Genomic DNA, 21,500 nt, shown 5'->3' with positions numbered 1-21,500 from the left:
AGGCCGGATGATTTTACAGTTACTGCTGGCATCTGATCCTGGAAACCACCTTTTCTAGGTGCCTCGCAGCCCATTCCCCAACAGCAGACAGATACCGCACCCATGCCCATGCTGGGCGTCATTATCACACAACCAGCAAATGTGCATTCGCACTGTTGAGGAAGGTACTGGGAACACGGGGAGAAACGGTCCACGCTACCCGCGGGAAGGGCATGAAAGCTGGGAGCAAACAGTATGAATTGCTTAGGCAAATTTCCCACAGCTGCTGTCTTTCCTAGGTGCTCCAGGTATGTGCAGGCAGCAAAGAGATTCACCAGTTTGCAACGAAGTGCATCCTTTTTAGGATCTGTCCTTTGGGGGAAGCATGGAGCCAAATGCCCATATGCAGATCAGCTACACTGTGTATGTACATTCAGACTAGCAATGGGAGAGAGCAAGAGTTTTACCCTGGGTTGGAGACAGCTGCTGTAGATGAAGTAAGGAAGGTAAGACCTGAGCGAAGGTCTTTGGTCTGATGGTGGTGTTTGTTGCACAGACCATTCTTTCTATTTTAGGTTGCTTGGGTTACTCGGCGTGAGGCATGTGCGTAAATACTGTGCTGAAATCAGGGCCCTGGTTTCCTTAGAATCTCTTTTCCTCTTTACCCTTCATCAGTAGGCTTGAATAGTACAGTTGCAGTTTACTCCACACAGCAGGTCCAGCCTTGGGGACTCTGTGACTGATAATTGCTGGGATTTGGGAGACCAGACACATACTTTTCCATTGGTTGTTGTTGTGTGCCTTTGTGGGACCCAGGGTCAGCTTGAGGGGAAGGTATTGAGGCAACAAAGAAGTAAAGTTTGTATGTTTTGCTTGCCCATATTTAGGGCAAAACTGCTATTCAGTGCTGCCTGGCCTTTAGCCCATGGCAAACAGCTCTCACACTGTGCTCAGAGTAATTCAGAACATGTCTGGGGCATCCTGTACAAACCTTTGACTCCCTGAGTCTTCACAGATCTTCAATGTTCCTGCCTTCCCCCGCCCCCCCCCCCCCCCCAGTGCTGGCTATAACTTGTATTGAAAGAAAAAAGGGTATGTAAAGAAGAATTGTTCTATCAGACCTAGTGACTGTTTCTGAAGGAATTCTAGAAGGTGCAGAGGAGGTGATCAATGGACCCCGAAATCCTGAAGAATTTAACAGGAGCTGAGGGCTTCAGCACCTCTCATGATTGGGCTATGGATTTTGTACAGGAGTCTTTCAAAACTGCTGCTGCGTGCATTCTTTTAAATAGATATGCAAAGGCAAGGCAAACAAGCAGTTCTAGCATTGCTTTTCTTTCCTAGAGATGGATCAAACTGATTGTGCTGATCAGGGAACTGTTTGGATGAAGGAAAAAGCCAGATCTATTTTGGATGTTTCTGACATCTTTTCTATTTTAGAATTTTTAGTTAGTTGTTTGGATTTTTTTATGGTCTATAGCCTAGCACAACTCTACTTACAAACTCACCTGTCCTGTGTTTATTTTATTTTTTTCCTTTCCCCAAAAGACGTGGCTCAGAAGTATAATGAGAATGAGCACTTTGAAAAAATATAAGTATTAATTCATTAGCATGCAAAAGATTGATTTTCCTCCCCCCATGCTTGGGTCTCCTTTGCAATGCCTACTGCACTGTTAATTGTTTAACCTGTACTTAGATAACCTACACTCCTTTAAAAGTATTTGCCCTTGCAAAGAAATCTTCAGGTCACCTATGTCCTCAGACAAGCTGCACAGTCAGGCGCAGGGGACGCCTGGGGAAGGCGAGGCATGCTTATGGAGACAAGCTCTGGAATGAATTCACTGTTTTGTTTGCAGCACAGTATAACTTGTCCTGTTGTTGATTCACAAGATTTTTCTTTTTTTTATGTGTTAGTTGTGGAAATTGGTTAATTCTGATCTTAAAATTATTTTCAAATAGGAGTTTCATTTACAATGATGTTATCCCAAGAGGGTGACTAAAATGTGTGGGCTTGAACAGGTACCGTGTATAGACTATCTGGCTCTTATTTCCTTCCTTTTCTGATTACATCAAGCACTTTGCTTTGAAAAGTGTGAACTTGAACTTAGTCATGTTGAAGAATCCCTGAAATTACTTACCTCACTTCATGCAACTGTGGAATCAAGTAGCTATGTTGGCATGAGGTAGTGTTTGTTGGGAGTTAACACCAGTGAAATGAATGGGAGATAGCGATACCCCTTCTGAGTTCAGCCTTCTGACAGCCTTCTTCTAGAGACCGTACACTAGACAGCTTTGGTAATAAAAGAGGTTGAATAGAGGCTCACAGTCCATGGAAACCAACGGTGTCACTGGAGGAGTATTGTCATGCCTCCATCATCCCTATCTCTTCCAGCTCCTCCTTCATCCAAGAATATTCTGGAGTATTATATTATATATGTAGATTGTGACATGGTGCAGTACTTTGCATGCAACTGGAAGATAATTTGCTTGCTCTAAGCATAGGAATGGCTTTTGCCTTACAGCAGTTAGGCAAGATTTTTAGTCTGTCAGTTCTGAAGTCATAAACAGAGCTCATATCCTACCAGCACCTTAATGATGAAGGAAAGGAGGGGCTGTGTCAGAGAGCTGCTGCTCCTTTGCAGAGCATAAGAATGCTTTCGTGTCCCAAATGCCCCTTCACTGGGTAGGCAGGGTGCCCACCCCCATGCTTCACTAGCTTGCTACAACTTGTGCCTATCCAAGGATGGATCGGGGCAAGATTTGCTCCAGGAGACTGTTTCTAATGTCACATACGCAGTTTAAAGAGCTAGTGTGTAGTGAATGAGTAGCTACGGTGCGTGTGCTGGATATGTTGCTTTGCTGCTTCTTAGCTTGAAATACAAGAGGTTCCTGTGTTTCTTTTCTATCCTGATTTGCAGTTCTTCAGGAGGTTCAGCTTTAATAATCTGCAGTGTCTGCTTTTTGTCATTAGCTTCTCTCCTGTCCAGATACAAAGCAGATTGGGAACGTTTTCAAAGGGTGAAGATTTATCAGTGCAACTCCCAGACAAGTCAATTAGAGACTGCCTGACTAAATCCTCATAACACGCTTTGAAAATGTAACTCCTGCGGTCTGCAAGGACAGTTGCAGGGAGCGTGTAGCTCTGCTGTTTGGTGTGAGAGACAGGAGTAAGCACTGCCAGCGAAGTAGTTTAGGTCTCAGGCTCTTAGCACCTTCATTTTGCACAAACAGGAATGCTGGCACTCCCTAAGTGATGAGGTTACTGCTTTGCCAGTGTTTACTTTACTGGGCTAAAGAAGGATTAAATTGGGTGGACCTGAAAAGGAAGAAGCCATGTAGATCCTACACTTGGGCAGGAAGGCTGTTTGACAGCATTTCATCCATGAAATAATTTGTGCTCTTGAAGTCCAGTTAAACTTGCCAGTAATTCTGTATTAAGAAAATGAATTGCATCCATCGCCTGTGCTTTACTCGACAGCTTCCCCAGGGACCCTGCATGCCAAATCTCCTCAGAAGCATGTCATTTAGTGTCTTTGTATTCAGATTTTAGTTGGAGTTGTGTAGAGGGAAAGACAGAAGTTGCGAAAGAAAAATATTTTATAAAGGCAAACTGGAACTGATACATGATATATGCACTTAGGCTTCAGAAGGATCACACTTTCCCCAGCCTGTTCTAGACACATACGATTTGAGCAGCATACTTGGTATTTTTTTGTATATATTTCTCCACTAATCTTTGTGCGGTTTCTTCGCCTCTGCATCCCTCACTAGCTAGGCATTCTCCAACAGCATTCATTTCTACAGCAGAAAATGTCTTTCTGGCAGCAATGCGATGGGGTGGTTTAAAAGACTGCAGTAAACATCAGTAAAGATATATGTGCTTATCTTTTTTATTTTGATGAAATTAATATGCACAGAGCTGGAAGTTCTGTTATCACATGACCTGAGCAACAGAAGTATGAAATTTCTTCAGTCTGTGATAATGAGATGGATTTGAGCCATGGGAGAAGCTACCTCTCTTTCTCTCCATCTCTCCAGAAGTGTCTCCTTCCCTTCTCTTGCTCATCCCTCTCTCAAAGCTCTGATGAAAGCTCATGCCAGTTCTTGCTTTTCATCAGCATCCTTACCTGGCTGACTGAGGGCAGGTAGAGTCATGGCGTTTCCCTGGTTTGACTTCACCAGTGCTGTTGCTGTTTTGCTCTCATCCAGTGCCTTTTTTGTTACCCTTCTTCCCTGTCCTCTGCTTGACCTCCCAGCATGATCCAGTTCCTGCTGGTGGCTGGGAGCCTGACAGCTGGCTGGGGCAGGCAGCTCCGGTGAGGACCCTGCACACCGCTGTGCTGCTGCTTTGCATCCAGACAGCCCCTACTCTCTACTCTGGCTGCTTGAGAAAACAATCCTTCCTGTCTAACCAGCCTGGCTACAACGCAAAGAAGTGGCTTTTTCCTCACTGTTAGCTCTTTCAGGTTTAACTGGTGCCCTGAGCATCTTTTTCTTCTTATCATGAATGGGAGTAGGTTTGTTCTTCTGTCGGCTGTTTGTGAAAATAAGGGTGATGACAGAGACCCCGCCAGCCCTTAGCAGCTTGGGTAACAGGCAAAGGTTTGGCCTCCTTTGTGAGGCAGAGGTTACTCTGTGAGCCTGCAGAGTTGAGCAGGGTTATTGGGTAGGTTGGCAGATCGAGATTTTACCAACTTCAAACAGATTTCACAATGTGAATTTCCTGCGTATTTGAGATATTGCCCTGGCCAACAAGAACTGGGCAGGCAGGCCCAGCATGGAAGAGCACAGCATGTACTTCAAGTGAGCAGTTGTGATCCAAAATCAATTTGCTACGTCAGGCTTCATCCTGTGAGTTAGCAGGCATCGGTGCAGTGCTTTCAGCAGTGTGAGGAAATTCAAGTAGCAGGGGAGTGGTTTGATGCGAGAAATACTTTCATGTGTTGGAAGCAGTGGTATGTAACCCACCTCTGCTTTGCTTGGCCACTTGTCTGAGTTCAGCTCCGACTTGGCTTTCGAAAGGCTGTCCTGTGCTCCTCACCATCTCTGCGTGACATCTGCAGCCAATGACATTCAGAGACCACTGTGGACGTGAGGGACTTCAGGCACTGATCACCAGATATGGTTGTACCTCGGACTGTGGCACCCTTTGGCACTGTTGACTTTTTAATGGCAGTCTGAGAAGTGGTACAGCAAGGATGTGCAAGAAACGAGAATCCTTTCAAATATCGAAGCTGAACTGCTGGCACGCAATTGGCAATACTGATTATTCCTTATTGATCTCAGATAAGGTCGTTATAGTCATTACATCTTTGCTTAGAAGAGCTGTCAGGTCAAATCCCGTTGCTTAGTGTCACTTCACAGCAACCCCTGGGACACTCGATACATCGTTGTTAGGAGTTGAGCGCAGCACAAGAAGTTAAGGAGAGAACTTGACTCAGTCTTCAGGGTGCAGGCTGGAGGTGGTTGAACTGGGATGGTGATAGGCAGAGCTCGTGGTGAGCACTCCCTGTCAGAGGCAGAGGGGTCAAGATCTATCTGGAAAAGTTCTGGGAGTGGAAGGGAGAATAAAGGTGAGGCAAGCTCAGGAACACCTGGAAGAAGAGGTGCTAAGCCAGACAGACCGATGGGAGGGAGAGTAGAAGTCCTGCAGGAAGGGCCAGGATGAGTCATTGCAATGGAAGGGAACTCTGAAGCCCATCTGAACACGGATGGCTGGTGGGCCAGATTGTGATTCAACGTGAGGAATGGAAAAGATCAATTTCTATTTTTAACAGGAAGAGTCATAGAAGAGCGGTATGGAGAATATGATAACCCTTGTCTTTTGTAAACATGTATATTCTGTGAGGAATATGGACTTTGGGCTTTGGCTGGTTTCTCTTCTTTCCCACGGGAAACAAAGATAGCTACGGAGCAAGGTGCGTCCCAGTACAGCTGGGGAGCATGCATGCCAGACCTTTAACAATTGTGGCCCTTGCCTCTTATTGAAGTGCTGGAGCTGCCTTAACAAGATGAACGTCAGCAGCAACATGTCCACTATGTAGCTGATGCACGAAAGCATCTAAGTGACCCCATCCTTCTTGGCTGTGGGCTCAGAGATCATCTGGCCACTGAGTGGAAGCGGACCTGTGTTAGACCCTGTAAATCGTGCTCAGCCTCAGCTCAGGCAAAAAGAGAATTTAGCCTCTCTCCTTCCCTGTTTCATGCTTCCACCCCACTCCCCACCCCCCCCTTTTTTTTTCCTAAAGAGCAATGAAAGGACTAAGCTGCTGCCACAGCCCTGGTCACTCCCCATGGATGAGTGGAACAGCCGCCCACTGAAGGCAGCACGATGGTGGAGGATGGGCCCGCAAGTGGCTCAGCTGTTGCTATAACAACAGCACCTCAGTCTCATTTCTTTTGAAAAATGAATTGCTGCTGGTGGGATGAAGCGGAGCAGCTTCTCCCGCAGATGAAAGCTCTGCCAACAGCCTCAACACTGTCTTGTTCATGTATTGGGTCTGTCATGACATGTCCGAGCAGCTCTGCCAAAAATTTCAGGATGGGGTTGGATTAGACCATTTGGGTCCACGTGTGTCTGCATGTTTGCAAGCACAGCCTCTGTGCCCCCCTGCCTCTCCCCCAGTCAAGAGCCATCTAAAAAGCCAGCTTGCCAAAGTCTGACCTTTTCTTGCTCTACAACTAGAGTTTCTCCAAAGGCACATAAAGACTAGTGAGTCCGGCCTCACACTCTTCTTCTTGGAGGGTAGAAACCTGCTGTGAAATGCAGATCCATTGGCCAAATGTTTTGTATGAATAAAGCTGAAGGGCTATGCAGCTGGCAAGGGTGTTATTTTAACATTTTTGTTTTGGTTTTGTTTTATTTTACTATTTTTCCTTTTTTATTTTACGCATGAAGAGTCTTCTGCTCCTAGATATAAATCTTCAAGCTGCTGCTAACATCTTCATGATACATACTGTATATCACATGTACAAGCTATGTACTGCTACTTAGAAGAAGAGGGAAGGTACTTTACAGGAGAATATTTCACTTCAGGCATCGTTTTTACAGAGGGAAGGGGAAGTTCTAGGGTTTTATTCTTGGACACTGTGGAGTCCTGGTGGTGGTAAACTGTTTGCCAGTATATGGTCAGCATATGTGTCAGCATATGATATTCAGGCCATCCAATAGCTGACACGGTGATTGGGAATGAAATCAAGATACGAAAATGAACGGTTGCATTGAAATGATTTGATAAGAATATCTCTGTGTTGTACCCCAAAATCAGGAGATGCATCTATTGTTATGGCTCCCAACCTCTCCAAAATGCTGAAGCCAAGGTTCTTCCCCATCTGCAAAGGCTGTATCTAGCATGTTGCCTTCAAATAAACCTTTCATGATATGTTTATGTCTACCTACAGTTTTTCAATGAGCAAACAAAGAAAATAAAAATATTGGTTTTTTTCTAGTGCCTATTATCCCCCCAAATCATAGAAGCTCTGAAGGAGAATACTGTGGAGCTACAAACTTAGAATAGGTCTCATTTTGTTTTCATTTGCAACAAGACTCAATTTATGTATGTTTGATATTTGATGGAAAATAGTTTCCATGTTAAAGCTTCTTTTTGTTGTAATGCATGATAAACATGATTATTAATATTTATATACTGGGCCTGCTTGTACTTTCACTAAAGTCGTTGTATATTTGTATGCGGGACATCCAAGTTTTAGCACACAATAAAACTTCAGGAGCTGATATTTTTAGGACCGGTTATTTGTCACTACACTAGATAGTTTTCTTTTGGTAAATGTTCATGTATAAATAAGGTGATGAATTCAGAATAAATTGGTCAATGTTGTGAAACCCAGAAGTGTGAAATGATGTAGAAGTGTATCACGCTATAAGGGTTACTTTCAAACTGTTGTGAAATGAATGGGAGTGAGTTCTCTTGTATTTCCCAGGAGATAATTGCTCTCACTAATCCCTAACTTGTCATTAAGACATTTGTTTTCCCTGTCTTTTCGTTATATGAACTTTTCTTCAGGACTAGAAGCCTATCACCAGGTCCTTTGGTATGACTGTTCTTTAGCCCAGCATTTAGCAAATGTGAACTTGGGGCAAAGGGGCATCGCAAGTTTTGGACATTTCTTCGACCCCTGCTTTTGCGTGTGCACGTCCATCGAACTTGGTCTTGAGTCACATGCTGTTAGGTGACTCTTTTTCTGATGTGGAAGGCAAAACCAGGGATAGTCACTTTGTAGTGAGATGGGTTAGGAGGTGAAATGGGCAGTGATTTCAGCTGTAAATTGTGTGAGTGGCCCATCAGGGGTGACATTTACATATGCTATTTTAAGCTGTTATATCAAGTGTGTTTCTTACCCCCTGCATTTGAGGACAGATTGTGCTCTTGTTTTCCTTTCTCTGAAGAAAGGCAACCTGGAAGTGACTGTGCTGCCGTACTTGTGAAGTGGTGCCATTACCACGTCTGTGTCGTCCTTTCCTCATCTCTGGGGTCTGAACCAGGGTTATATAAAGATCAGTAAAACAAGCTCAGTGGCTCAGCTGTAGTCTTCTGCCGCAGCCAGTTACACCGGTCAAAAAGCAGCAGGGAGCTGTAGTGCCATGCGGTGGTGTTCAGCTTAACATAGGTTTTTAGGGGAGGGAAGCGGCGGAGGCGAGAGCCATATCATAAGCCTCCTTGTGGGATCTGATTTTTCTCCTTCACGCTAGTCCTGGGTGTCGACTTACCTTCCACATTGCTGTTAACTGTCACAGATGAGGCAATTACCACCCCTGGGCAAGCGCCTCCTGCTAGTGGCACGGAGAGATGGAAAGCTGATGCCTCTGCTTTGGGGCTCCATGCTCTGCAGCCTAGTGTGCTCCTGCAGACCGCGGCTCGTTAACCTGACTGCCAGGCTTTAATCAAGAGAGCGCTAGCATGGTGTGTGCTCCTGCCTGCATCTGCCACCACGTGCAGGACCTCATCCTGGGCATCAGTGGAGCTCATGGGGGCAAGAGCTGCTGCAGTCAGGTGAGGGGAGAAGAGCTGGAGCCCAGTGATGGGGTTCACACATGCAGTGGGACATCCTGACACACACCTTACTGCAGGTGGGTTCCCCATTGCAGCCTGTAGCGCAGGGAGAAGAGCTTCTTGGTGCAAACCACTGGCCTTGCTGTTTCCTGGCCCTCAGAAACCAGGGGTGGGGAAGGGCTCAGGGTAAGCTCCTGTGGAGCTGCGCAGGAGGTGCCCAGCCGAGCAGTGGTCTGTGTGGCAGAGGCTGTGGTCACAGAGCAGCCAGTCTCTGTGCAGCACCACAGAAGCCAAGAGAAGAAGGAATTTTAGCCTGGGGGGGGGCTTGGCCCATACCGGCTTTGTGCAGATGGAACAGGCAGCGAAGTTTCAGGCACGAAATGCCAACAGAGACCCACTGGTGACTCTGAGCTGTGTGTTAATCATGTTGCCACATAGAAGAGCTCTTCTGCATTTACAAATCAAGGAGTTGACGGCCTGCTTAAGGACTCCTAGACTTGCTGTTCGCTGTTCTGCATTGTTACAAAGGTCACATCTCTGCAGAGGGCCACCACGTAGCTTAGTGTCCCATGCGTGGTCAGCTGGCACTGCAGCAATGCGTGCATCAGCCGTGTCCGTCTGCATTGCATGCTGAAGAGGCCAGCAGGCCTGAAGGGCAGGAGAAAGGCACAGCCTTCGCAGAACTGCTCCCTCTAAAATGGGGATGAGATATGGATTTGCTTGCCTGTTTACACACGGCATGAAAGGGGAACCAGCCCTCTGGGATGGGAGAAATAAATGGGATCTGGATTGTGGGAAGAAAGAAGGTTGAAGACCTCTAGGTTAGGGAAGGGGTGGGAGCTATGTGTCTGGGGCTTTCATACCAGTAAAAATACTTTAAAAATTGATAAAATCTTTCAGTATTTCATTTTCTATTGTTCTAGTATCAAGGATGCAAGTGTGTCCTGAAGGCGTTCGCTAGAGCTGTGACCTCTTTGCTTCCTCCCCTCCCCACTATTGTTTTTTTGCCTTAACCTAAGAGGGATGCTTTTTTTAGCCCGGTACATAAACGAAGGACTTCATGTTTGGTGTGATAGGAGAAGACTGTAGGTTGTTACAGTGCTTTAATATGCTTCTTTTAACCTGAGTTAAAGCTTACATAAATAAATTTTATTTTATAGCTTTCTTATATTCAAATTTAATTACTTTCCCGGAGACTTGTCTTGCTATCATTTCTGTTAGGTATTTATCTTTTACGTTAGCTCCTAGCACACAGGTTGTTGCCTTTTTTTAGTTACTTGTCTGAGTTAACATCATGCAAAGCACCTTCTATTTTTTAGGGTTGGATGTATTTTTCTCCTCACTTAAAACTGATTCTCAATATGTTTTGTAGTGAAGAACAGAGGACTAATCAAATGAAACTATGTTAATGAATTCTCTCAAAAAAATTTAGTGTCAATAACGCGTTTCAATACAAGAAGTAAATCAATTGGATTGCAGGTATTTTTCAAGAAGCTTCTAGAAAGTTCCAACAAAAAGATTTTCAGAGTAAATAGTAAATTTTAGTGATTCCTTTTTTTTGGTCCAATTTAAGACTCCTTGCTGTGTTAGGCACTCATTAATGTGTTGGCCACTAAAAAGTTGAATTAGTGAACTTACTCCACGAAATTCTGGTAGCTTGGAGAGCACAGACATATCTTACAGTTTTGCTGTCCTATTCAGAAGCAGGTTTGGTTTGGGGGTTTTTTTGGAGTGTTTTTTTCACATGGTTTTAGACAGTCTTCTCAAATTGATTAAGGCATAAGAATGAAATCAAAGAAACTTCCCAATCAGAGTTTGTCACTAGTAGGCTCGATGAGGAGTATCTGTCACAAAGCTTATCAGCACCATTTTTGTATCTGCAACTGATTAATTTTTTTCCCCCTTTTGTTTTTCTTTAAGCTTCAAGAGACGGTCAAAAGGAAGTTGGAAGGCGCACGTTCACCTCTCAATGGAGAACAGCAGAATGGAGTTTGTGACGGGAGCTTCTCTCCGACCAGCAAGCGGATACGGAAGGATGTTCCAGGCATCGAGGCAATCAACAGCTTGCCCAATAATTTGCCTTTGGCTGCTGTTTCTCCTCTTCACCAGCTCGACATGAAAGCTCCCCTGCCCCTGCAGAACAGTGGAACTCATGGTAGTGGTCTAGAAGACTTGGGTAAAAACGGTGGGCTTTCTGAGATAAAGCTCCCCGTTAATGGGTGCAATGAGCTAGACGATAGTTTTAACATCCTGCAGAACAAGGAGCTAAAGCAAGAGCCTTTGGATGACCCCAGCTGCATAGACACTTCTGAAACATCTCTTTCAAATCAGAACAAACTCTTCTCGGACATTAACCTGAATGATCAGGAGTGGCAGGAGCTAATAGATGAACTAGCAAACACCGTGCCAGAGGATGATATACAAGATTTGTTCAACGAAGACTTTGAGGAAAAGAAGGAGCCAGAATTCCCCAGGCCTGCCACGGAGACTCAGGAGAGCGCAAGCGTGAAAAGCGATCCATCTCATTCTCCATTCGCTCATGTCCCGTTAGGATCTCCCCAGGTGAGGCCTTCTTCTTCTGGTCCTCCATTTTCAAACGTCTCCACAGCCTCGAGCATAGCTTCTGTGTCCAGCGCCCCGCCAGCCCCCCTCCCTGCCGGCTCACCAGCAAACTGTGTTGTTCAGTCACCTCAGACCCCCAGCCAGGCCCACACGCCGGGCCAGACGCAGGCGCGCTCTGGAAATGGCTACCTTATGAATCCAGCAGCAGCAGCTGTGGCGGGATCAGGGCCTGGGCCTGTGAATATGCCGAGCGCTGACTTGTCTCCAGCAGAGCAGCTCAAGCAAATGGCAGCCCAGCAGCAGCAAAGAGCTAAGCTCATGCAGCAGAAGCAGCAGCAGCAGCATCCAAATCAGCCCTCAAGCTGGTCACCAGTGGGCCCTCCATCTAGTCCGTATGGAGGACCCTTCAGTGCAGACAAACCAAATAGCCCAATGATGTATCCCCAAGCCTTTAACAACCAAAACCCAATAGTGCCTCCTATGGCAAACAATCCACAGAAGACCACAATTAATAACTACCTCCCTCAAAATCACATGAATATGATCAGTCAGCAGCCAAATAACCTGGGCACAAACTCCTTAAGCAAACAGCCCAACATGCTTTCTTACGGCAACACCAAACCTCTGACCCACTTCAGCGCTGAGCTGAGTCAGAGGATGACCCCACCGATGGCAAATCCCAGCAAGAACCCCATGATGCCGTACATCCAGCAGCCGCAGTCCCAGCAGCCGCAGATGCAAGCTCAGATGACGCACCTGAGCGAGGAGCAGAAACGCATGCTCATCATGAAGCAGAAAGGAATGATGAACCAGCCCATGGCATATGCAACACTTCCTTCCCTTGGTCAGGTAAGCTTGAACGCACAACGCATGGGCAACCAAAGGCTTAGTGTCTCTTTGTACAATTTCCTCCTCCTTCCTCCTCTTTCTCCTGGAAAGTATGGAACGTCGTTGCAGACGCTTCTTGGACTTTTGACGTGGTGTCTTGATTATTTTAAGAAATTGTGTTCTTAATGACTGAAAAGATATTGCTTTATGCTTTAGAAATGTTGTTAAGTGTTTTTCTGAACTAGCAGTCTTTCCCTGTGCTTCTACTGATGAGTGCTGAGGGCCACTAAGGGAAGTTTTGTGTTGGAAGTCACTCCTCGGAGGGTTTGTTTCCTTTTTTTTATAATGTAAGACTTCATGGGTTTGACTCCTAAACCACTGCATGGCTTCTACAGTGTAGCTAGCGTTGTAACAAAAAGACAGAGTGGTTGGCCCCTTCTTCTTGGGGCAGAGATCGAGCTGGCTTTGAACAGCACATTTGGCATTTTGGCTCAGGGAACAAAGGAAGGACGTTTGGGGTACTGAGTGCCTTTGGTTTGCACTGGAAGAAGTAAGCATAGCCGAATGTTTTTAGTGGCGCTTGAGCCATGTGTGAAATGAAATGGTTTATTCTGGGACTTTGTAGCAGTCTTTAGCAGCCTCAAGTATTTTATTGTTATGAATCCATAATGTCTTTCAACAAGAGGCTAAAGCCATGTTGGCCTGAGTGACTTGGCGTAACGGTCTCACATGTATTCCATGCTAACCACTGGAGCAGCAGCTGCCAGGCTTGGGGATTGCTTTGGAAAGAATTGATGACCGATTTGAATAATGGTTATAGTAATGCCCTGTCGCCTCCTAAGCCAGCTGGGTATTCTTACTTGTGCAGCCCCTGTAAACATCCGCGCACTGTTGTCATGGAAAGGCTCGATAGCAAATGTTCTGAATGTTGTTTTAAGGGTTTTAAAAAGAATGAAAGTTGATAATCTGTTCACAAAGTAGGTGATGCCTTCGCTGAAGTTACGTGCCACCAAAACGTGTCAGGAATTCTGATGTAATAGTTCACTAATAGTATTGTTGGTTGATAGTTTTGCTGTAACAGCTTTTTACCAAATTAGCCGTTTCCACACCACCTACGAGGAGTACTTCCTTCTGAGCCTGGTTTAACTGTGACTCACACTGTAATGCATGTAGCAATACAGCAACATTTGTCATTTCTTCAGCTTGTGGAGTTTGGGGATCCACCAATAGGAGGAGTAGGAGCTTTACCAGGCCAAAGCCCATCACGTATTATTTAAAATCAGTTGCAAAACAAAAAGAAATACTCATCTCGCTCCTGTTTTTGGTTCAGGGTGTATGGTGACAGCTCAAGGGTTTGTACCTTTATTTTAATTCTGCTTGCCTGTTGCATTAGAAGTCACTGGTCTAAAGCCTCTTCCTTTTGGGAAGACTTATGTAGAGGAATACTGCAGTAACGACATAAAACTCAGGCTGTAATCTGAGCTACAGACTTGTCAGGTTGCAACTGAGAGGCAGAGGATGTTTGATCACACTGTCTAATGCTTGATTGTTTCTTTTCTTTGTTTTTGTGAAATCTGTTGAACTTGGAGACCCTTCAAACATTTGAGGGGACAAACTGCCTATGTGAAGGAGTTAATGTCATCTCTTCCATTTCCTGTGTTGAGAAATTCATGTTAATATCTCACTGCAGTTCTCCAGTGTGAACAATAAACCAAAGTTTCATCTATCTAATCTCACTCAGTTCCTTTTTTTTTTTTTTTATGTAGGAAAAACTAGATATTTGGATACAAGTTTTCTTCCGAAAACATGTCCAGATATTAATTTCTATGTCATATGAAGAAGAAACTTAAGACAAAGCCATACCTTGTATAATATGTGCAATTCACATTTATTGACCCAGTCAGGACTAGGGACTTATTGCTTGTGTGTAGATGAAGAAAGGTCCCTTTACTACTTGTGGAACCCACTTGCCTATGCTGAAGGGATTTTGTTTGGTGAGGAAAGTTGAAATAATAGATTTCTAGCTGTAATGTATTTCTTAATTACTTCCCTTCCTGTTTCCCTGAAAAGCATTTTTCTGTGGAAAATTGGAAAGCTTATTATTGTGGGATGTGTGCTTGCTGGAAATGGATTGTTTTTGCAAAGGTGGTAAAAACAATATGTTGATATTGTTGAGTTAAATCCAGACTGATGCAGATTATCTGATCCTGCTACTTACTGCAGGATGCAGACAGTCAGACTTGCCAGAACATATATGGAAAATAAGGAGATTGCACACTTCAGTTTGAAATATATTTCTGAATGTGAAGTGAATGTATCTTTCTGTCAGTTTATAGTTTCTACTTTCATTGTAGTTTTGATTTTGCTACACAATTGTAAAAGTGTATGTGTTAAATGATCCTGAGGGTTTAACAAATGGCATTTAAGGGGGAAAAAGTTCTAGATACTGCGTCTTATGGTTAGCACTGTCCATATATTTCTGTCAGGTGACTGTTACAGGGGCATATTTGAGAACCAAAAGATGATTTAGGGAACTTCAGACATGTACAAAAACGCCTTGTCTTATTTTCAGTGTACTGCTGTAAAACTGAAGTATGGCTGGTTGTGTGTACGTGTGCACACATGCACCGTGTACACTAATTAAACCCATGTTCTTCTGGGCCTAAGGTACTTCTGTTGCTAATAAGCAGAATTTTTACACGCACTCATTGCCTCGGTCATTGAGCATACTGTAGGGAGACACACCATTTTTTCAGTCCAGCTTGGACCTTGCAAGTGCTCTGTGGAGGTCAGTTCCCTGTCGCTGTCCTATTGGCGTGTCAGTGCTGGTGCTCAGGGCTTGTGTCCTGGCCTTGCTGAGCATCACTACGTGCTTTTGTAAGCAGCGGTGAACAGCAAGAGAGAAAGCCGTGCCGTTCAATATCCATGTGAGCGATAGGACAAGCCGAGTGCTAAATCAGCAGCTTAGCTAGCAAAACTAGTATCCGACAAAGGTAGGGTTTCTCTAAAGTCTTTTCTACACTGTTGGTATTGAAAATTTTCCTGTCGCTTTGCTGTGCAGGTCCAGGACTGGTACTGGCACTGTGGTTGTGGCTCCCATCACGCTGCTGCTGAACAACCCATATGCACTGAACCACTGTGTCCTCTATTTTATGCTATAGCTTGTTCTTTTCAAAGGAGCACTGGATGGGGTATTTGTTGGTTTTTCCCAAAGCAGATACTGGTTTGGGTTTTTGAACCTGAAGGTAATTCTGACTGTTTTTTATGGAACTGACTGTTAAAACCAAGGTCAAATCCTCACCCATCTGTATTCAGCAAAAACCATGGTCAGATCCTGACCCATCTACCTTCAGCGAGGCTCCATCCTGCTACTAGTGTTCCCTTGTGCCCGACTGTTCTCCACTTGGTCAGTCTTGTACTTTGAAATCCCTGCTCTTTGCCTTGTCCCATGTACCCTGACCCTGATCTGCCCTAAAACCAGTTGTTAGTTTGTGAGTATGTGGCAGGTATTGCCCTTTAGCTTCTTGCTTTTTCTGGATGGTTCTTTCATTCTTACTTATCTGTGGCTATAGGCTAAAACCGCAAGTACAGATTTTCACTTGGGCTGGTAACTTGTTAGGTATTTGAGGGGGTAGAGGTCCTCTGCTGTTCTGGTTCCCATGTGGTAGTAAAAGAAATTGATTTCATACCAAGATGGAACAGGGCCTTTGTTTAAGCTTTTTATGTGATATAAGAAATAAAAGCAAGCAAGCCTAAACCAACTTCCTCTCTCAAAACTTTGTTTAACCTAAAATGTTCCATTTAGGTTTTGAGGTGTGCGTAAGGTTTTATGGGAGGCACTTTTTTCTTTTCATTTTTTCTTTTTTATTTTCTTTAAACCAGAAAGTAATTTCAAATTGGGAAAAGTGAAAACATTTTCTTTGGAAAATATCAGAATCATTAATTGTGCCTTTTCTTGGTTCCAGCTGTTCAATATGAATGCGTAATGGTAAGAGAAAAAAGCAGCCCAGTGGAATAAATGTTGAATGGCTGAGACAGGATTTGACGTTTGGAGCCAAGTGAGGGAGGGAGAGTAATGAGAGGTCGAAACAAAACAGAATTTTCTGTGGGTGTAAGAAAAAGAAACCCTAGACTGCAGCTCTTTGCCTGCATGGGACTGTGAGGATGCTGCAATTATAGTTCCTATTGAAACCACTAGTTATGTTGTTTGAAATTGGAGGGATGTGAATGAAGAGGAGAAATGACACCATACTTGAAGAATATCTTCAAATTCTCTTTTCTGTCTTTTGTTTTAATCTTATCAATTTAAGATGTGTCATCTGCTCAGTCTGGTTTTGCATGTGAAGGATAAAGGGAGGGAGATCTGTGTCCAGAGAACATTTCCAAAATGTCTTTGTCCTTTCTAAGTGAAAAGGTGTGTTTCTCACCGGAATTGTAAAAGAGATTTTATACTTTTTTGAAGGTTATCTTTGGGATAGTGAGAAAAAGAGATTGTTGATGTTCTGGGATTTGGCCTTTTTTAAAAGCCTACCTGAAAGTAAAGAAGAAAGTCTACAGATTTGTATTCATTGCATGAAAGTGTCACAGAAACGCAACTGTCTTACCAGATTTTAGGGCAGACAAGCTGGAATGGAAATAATGTCTGAGACTATGAGGATGACTGGCTGAACAGCCTGTAGAGGTGTAGCGAATGCCTGTCTGTGCTGTGTTTGACTCGTAGCCACTGGTCTCCGCCAAAGGTTTGCCCCTGAGTTCAGGTGCAGGACCAGCCTTTTACAAACGCTGAAATTTGCTCCCCAGAAATCAGTCTCCCATAGATCTTAAGAACAGGCGGGTAAGCGAAATGTGCTCAGATGGGTTCTGACCATCTCACCAGGCAATTTGTAAACAGTAGCCTGGCTGCCTTACTGTTTCTGCAATCATCTGCCTGTTGTGTTGGGCAGGGCACCATGTTAGCCATAAATGACTAGAAATGAGTGTTGGACAGCACTTGGCTAATATTAGGCCTCCATGGCATAATCCTAAAACCTAAGTTTGGGCTTGCTGCTATTTCCTCATTTTGTGACCCGCGGGCATGCACTTTTTAACCTAATACATACTTTGTTCATTCCATATGGTAAATGTCTTTCTGCAATACAGAGTTCTTTCTCTAGTCTAAGCCTTGCAAAATCAAAGTATAAGAGCGCTGCTCCCATGCCTCAACAGAACTAATCATCTTCTCGTAGGAAAACCATAGATGTCTTTGGAGAAACCTGCTTTCCTGAAACAATGCTGACCAGTATTCCTGTCTTATTCTCTGAGTCATTGCTGATAAAGAACTGAAACCAGTTGTTCCATTGTTTTGCCAGAGAGCGTGTCAGAATAACCAGTCTTTTCCTCTTTTTAAATATCACAGTTGTAGCGGTTAATCTTTGGCTATTAGAAACTTCTCTGCTTGTCCACGACTTGTGAAAGTACGTTGTTGTACAATTTGCTTCTCATCTAGTTTCTTGAAGATTGTGTGAGTTACTGTCATCTGTAAAGAAATTGTCTACGTTACTTATAGAAGCAGAAAATTTGTATTACTGACTGCACGAAGTGTATATTAAATGTCCCCCATTTTAAAGTCACCATGACAGCATACTTTTTCTTCCTGCATGATCTAGATTACTGTGTAAAGAGCAGTTTGTCCTGTTATTTAGTAAGCCTTGTTAGTCTGATGATAAAACATGTGCCAACCAACTCTCCTTTAGTTTTATTAGTTACGACTGCAATCATGAGGTACTGTGATTTTGAAATGTCTGTAGCCAGTAGCAGCGTATTTTTATGTAAAATGCTACCCTTTCCTATGCATTTTTTGGCCTTTTTCTCCTTAAAGTGCAAGTTATCATCATCAATTTTAGTTTTCCTCTCTCATGGCCCATTCCACCTGCTTTCAGCAATGCCAGCCATAATCCATTTCTCATTGTTCATGAGCCTCTCTAACTCTTCTTGTTTATTGTATATGCTCTTAATGTTAGTATACAGATGGTGTAAAACTGTGTTCTTTCCATGAGCTTTTATGGTTGGATCTGTCATTAGCTGGTGACCCAGCACTGCTGAACCGTACTGGGATGTTCATGCTATGCTCTCCCCATATACTGTGCTCTTCTGCAGGCTAGTTTGCTGCCTCTGAGCATCAACATAACTAATTTAGCACAAAAAAGCTGATGCTTTCAATGCTATATGGTGACTGAAAGATCCACATAGCCTTTTCTTCGTATAACGGCGTTCCAGTGTTCTCTGGAAAATCAAAAGCCCTCCAGTCTGTCCTGCTTCTTCCATGCAGGTGGTCACCTCTGAGAATCAGCATATTCGCTGCGGGAGAGCTACAGGAGCAAACCCAGTCATCCACTGATACCTTTAGTTTTTGTGGATCCAGAAAAGTGTTTATTGTGAGATGGTACCTGTCGTGTTTTGATATTGACAGTGGGTTCAAGTTTATGAGTTGGATTCTGTTATTCTCCATTTTTATTTTGAGGGAAGGCTTTTTTCATTTTCCTTCCATAATTCTCAGTTTTGCCAGTTTGCTTCTCAAGAACTCAGAAATATTAATTAGACCTTCGTTTTCAAGGAATCTATATTTCTATGTTTAAATTCATGAGTATGTAAGCCTGAATGTCTCAAAAAAGTCAACTCATGCCCCGTCACGCTGCAGGTCATAAATACTCAGAAATTCTAAAATTGCTTTGAAATCGTGCGCTTGTAAAAATCACATATATTGGGGGGTGGGTGGGGGTGGGGGGTGGCAGTTGTTCTCCTGTTTTCTGAACTGCTAGGATTCTTGTTTTCCAGCTCTCCTTTAGCCATCTGGGACAGAAGTTTACTCTTGATTCTGCTTTACCTTTTTGACTCTAAAATATAAAAGCAGAACATGTCAAATTATTAATCTTACGATAGTGTTGCAAGATAATGTAATACTGGGGATTTTCCTTACCTCCATTTCAGTGTTACCTGTCCTTGTACTACCCAACTGGACGATTAAGGTTATGGGTGCAACTCCAGACTTCTTTCTCGGAAGCGGCTCTTTGGTTGTGTTTGTATTTCTAATGTGTCACGTAGTCTTTTTAGAAAAGACCCCTCACAAAAACAAATGGCATTGTTTCCAAGTTACTCTCTGTACTGAGGACATGGCTGAAGTAATTGCTCAGCGTGTACTGACATTGCTTCATTTGCCACCAACAAGGAGGCTGTGCCTGCCTTTTCTGCGTGGAGTGGATTTACTAGACCTTGCAGCTAACAGCAGTAATAAAAGCAGCAGCAGCTCCTGACCAGATATAACAGTACAGATTCAGAGCTACGGGGGCCTTTATTTCATCATTGTTTCAGAGGCACAAGGAATATCTCGTCTTCCTTCTCAGCCCAACCTTCCAGGTCTTACGCTAACCCACACCGAGGTCGGTGGTCAGCTTTCTCTTGCCAGTAAAGGGAGTCAAGCAAGCCTTGCAGCTAATTTTGGAAGAGAAGAGGCTTTGCTGGGAAGGCCAAGGAAGGCTTTGCAGCTGTCTCCCCGTTTTCCGCGCTGCAGGCAGTTCTGCAGGGGACACTTTCCAAGTCAGCCAACCATAAGAAACAGCAGACGTGTTGTATGGTGCATACCTCTGCTGTGAGCAAGCAGAGGGGCATTTAACAGTGGCCTTCTGCTAACACTCACTGTTGTGTGTTGTATCTGAAGATACTCAGACCTAACCATGTTTCCACAGAAGAACAGTTTAAAGTGTATCTTTTCCCCATATCATTTTAAAAGATCTATTTCCAAGTAAAGAAATGATTAGTCTTCATCAGGCATGTAACAGTCCGCTTAGATTAATGAGAGCTGGACCCTTACTGCTTGCTCTGCTGATTGTACGAGATGAGCTGGACTGCTTCCTTTCAGGCTGCATTTCCACCCCTAGCAGCGCTTCCAAGCCTGAGTGTCATTTTGTGTATCTCTGCCAGTGTTAGATCTAAAATTGCCTTTTGACTCTTCTGTTCTGCAGGGAGCAAACTGTTAGCAAATCCCCTTGCTGGGAAAGCCGCTTCCAGGTAGTCTGGGAGTTTATTCTTCAGTTTAAGTGTAGTCTCATTGTCTTTTCCAACCTTTGTAAAGAAAACTAAAGACTGGATTAAAAATTAACACTCTTCCCATCTCTTTTTCCATCTCCCTCCTATAGCAGGGGCTTATACAAACTGAGTTTTAATTCCAAGCAAACTTGTACATTTTTTATTAGTATTTGAAGAAAAGATTCATTTTACATATAGAAATACTTTTGCAACAAGAATTATTATTGAATAAGCAGTACCCTCCCCCTGTGCTCCCTTTACTGCGGGAGGGCTGGAATGACTCTGCTGCTTAACTGGGTTAAGTACGTTTCATGCAGTTTCTGTTCTACGCTGATGACCCAGCCTGCTATGTCAAGGACCTCCTTTCCTTTCCCTGCATCCTCCCTCTGCTCAGATTTCTGTCTGTTAAGGAGCTTGCAGAAAGCAAAACTGCTTATCAAATAATCAGTCAATAAGGGTAAAGGTTATAGGGTATCCTGTAATTAAAAAGCCTATTTTGAACTGTTAATAGGTTGTGGTTATTTTAAAAGCAAACTCTGTCCCTGTTCTTTTTATTTTTCCCCCAATCTTATTTTTTTTCCCTGCCCTGTGACATGTAGGTGACTCCTTCCCTGTCCATAGCTCTACACTCAGGTAAACAGAAGAAGAGACGCCATCGGGGGGTGGGGGGTGGGGGAGGTGTAAATTAAGGGAAGTCAGCATGGGGTCTGCCTTGCCCGCCGTAGGGCTTTTTGCTGGGGGGCAGGAGTGTGGGCAGCACCCGATGCTGTATGCATCCTCTGCCGTCTCCTGCGCCAGCTCCTCTTTCCTGTTTGCAGGCTCACTGGCAAAGGCAGTGGCTTTGGGGGGGAGGGGGGGCAGACGAGAAGGGCTGCCCTGTTTCCAAGGCAGGGCTTTGGTGCGTGTAGAGAGCCAGCCTGGGGAGCGAGGCAGACCACTGGGTTCCCCTCCCACCATATCCATCACCAGAGTTACCAGTGTAATGGGGAAATGGGCTCCTTGATGAGTGCCTCTCCAGCTGCTCCTGAAGGTAGTCATGTCTGTCCGATCAAGCTGACC

The 21,500-nt window shown here is 44.1% G+C and overlaps 1 protein-coding gene across 2 annotated transcripts in view; it reads left to right on the top strand.

Moving 5' to 3' along the window:
* Positions 1–21,500, top strand: part of MAML3 (mastermind like transcriptional coactivator 3) — a 251,518-nt gene that overhangs the window by 147,910 nt on the left and 82,108 nt on the right. For both annotated transcript variants that reach the window (XM_040578538.1, XM_040578470.1), the window contains exon 2: positions 10,911–12,401. In XM_040578538.1, coding sequence (XP_040434472.1) covers positions 10,911–12,401 — 1,491 coding nt within the window. The remainder of the gene's footprint in view (positions 1–10,910; positions 12,402–21,500) is intronic.

Source organism: Falco naumanni, chromosome 1 (genome assembly GCF_017639655.2).
Source record: "Falco naumanni isolate bFalNau1 chromosome 1, bFalNau1.pat, whole genome shotgun sequence".
NCBI lineage: Eukaryota > Metazoa > Chordata > Aves > Falconiformes > Falconidae > Falco > Falco naumanni.
The sequence above is the reverse complement of the archived record's forward strand: the minus strand, read 5'-3'. Positions and strand labels throughout refer to the sequence as shown.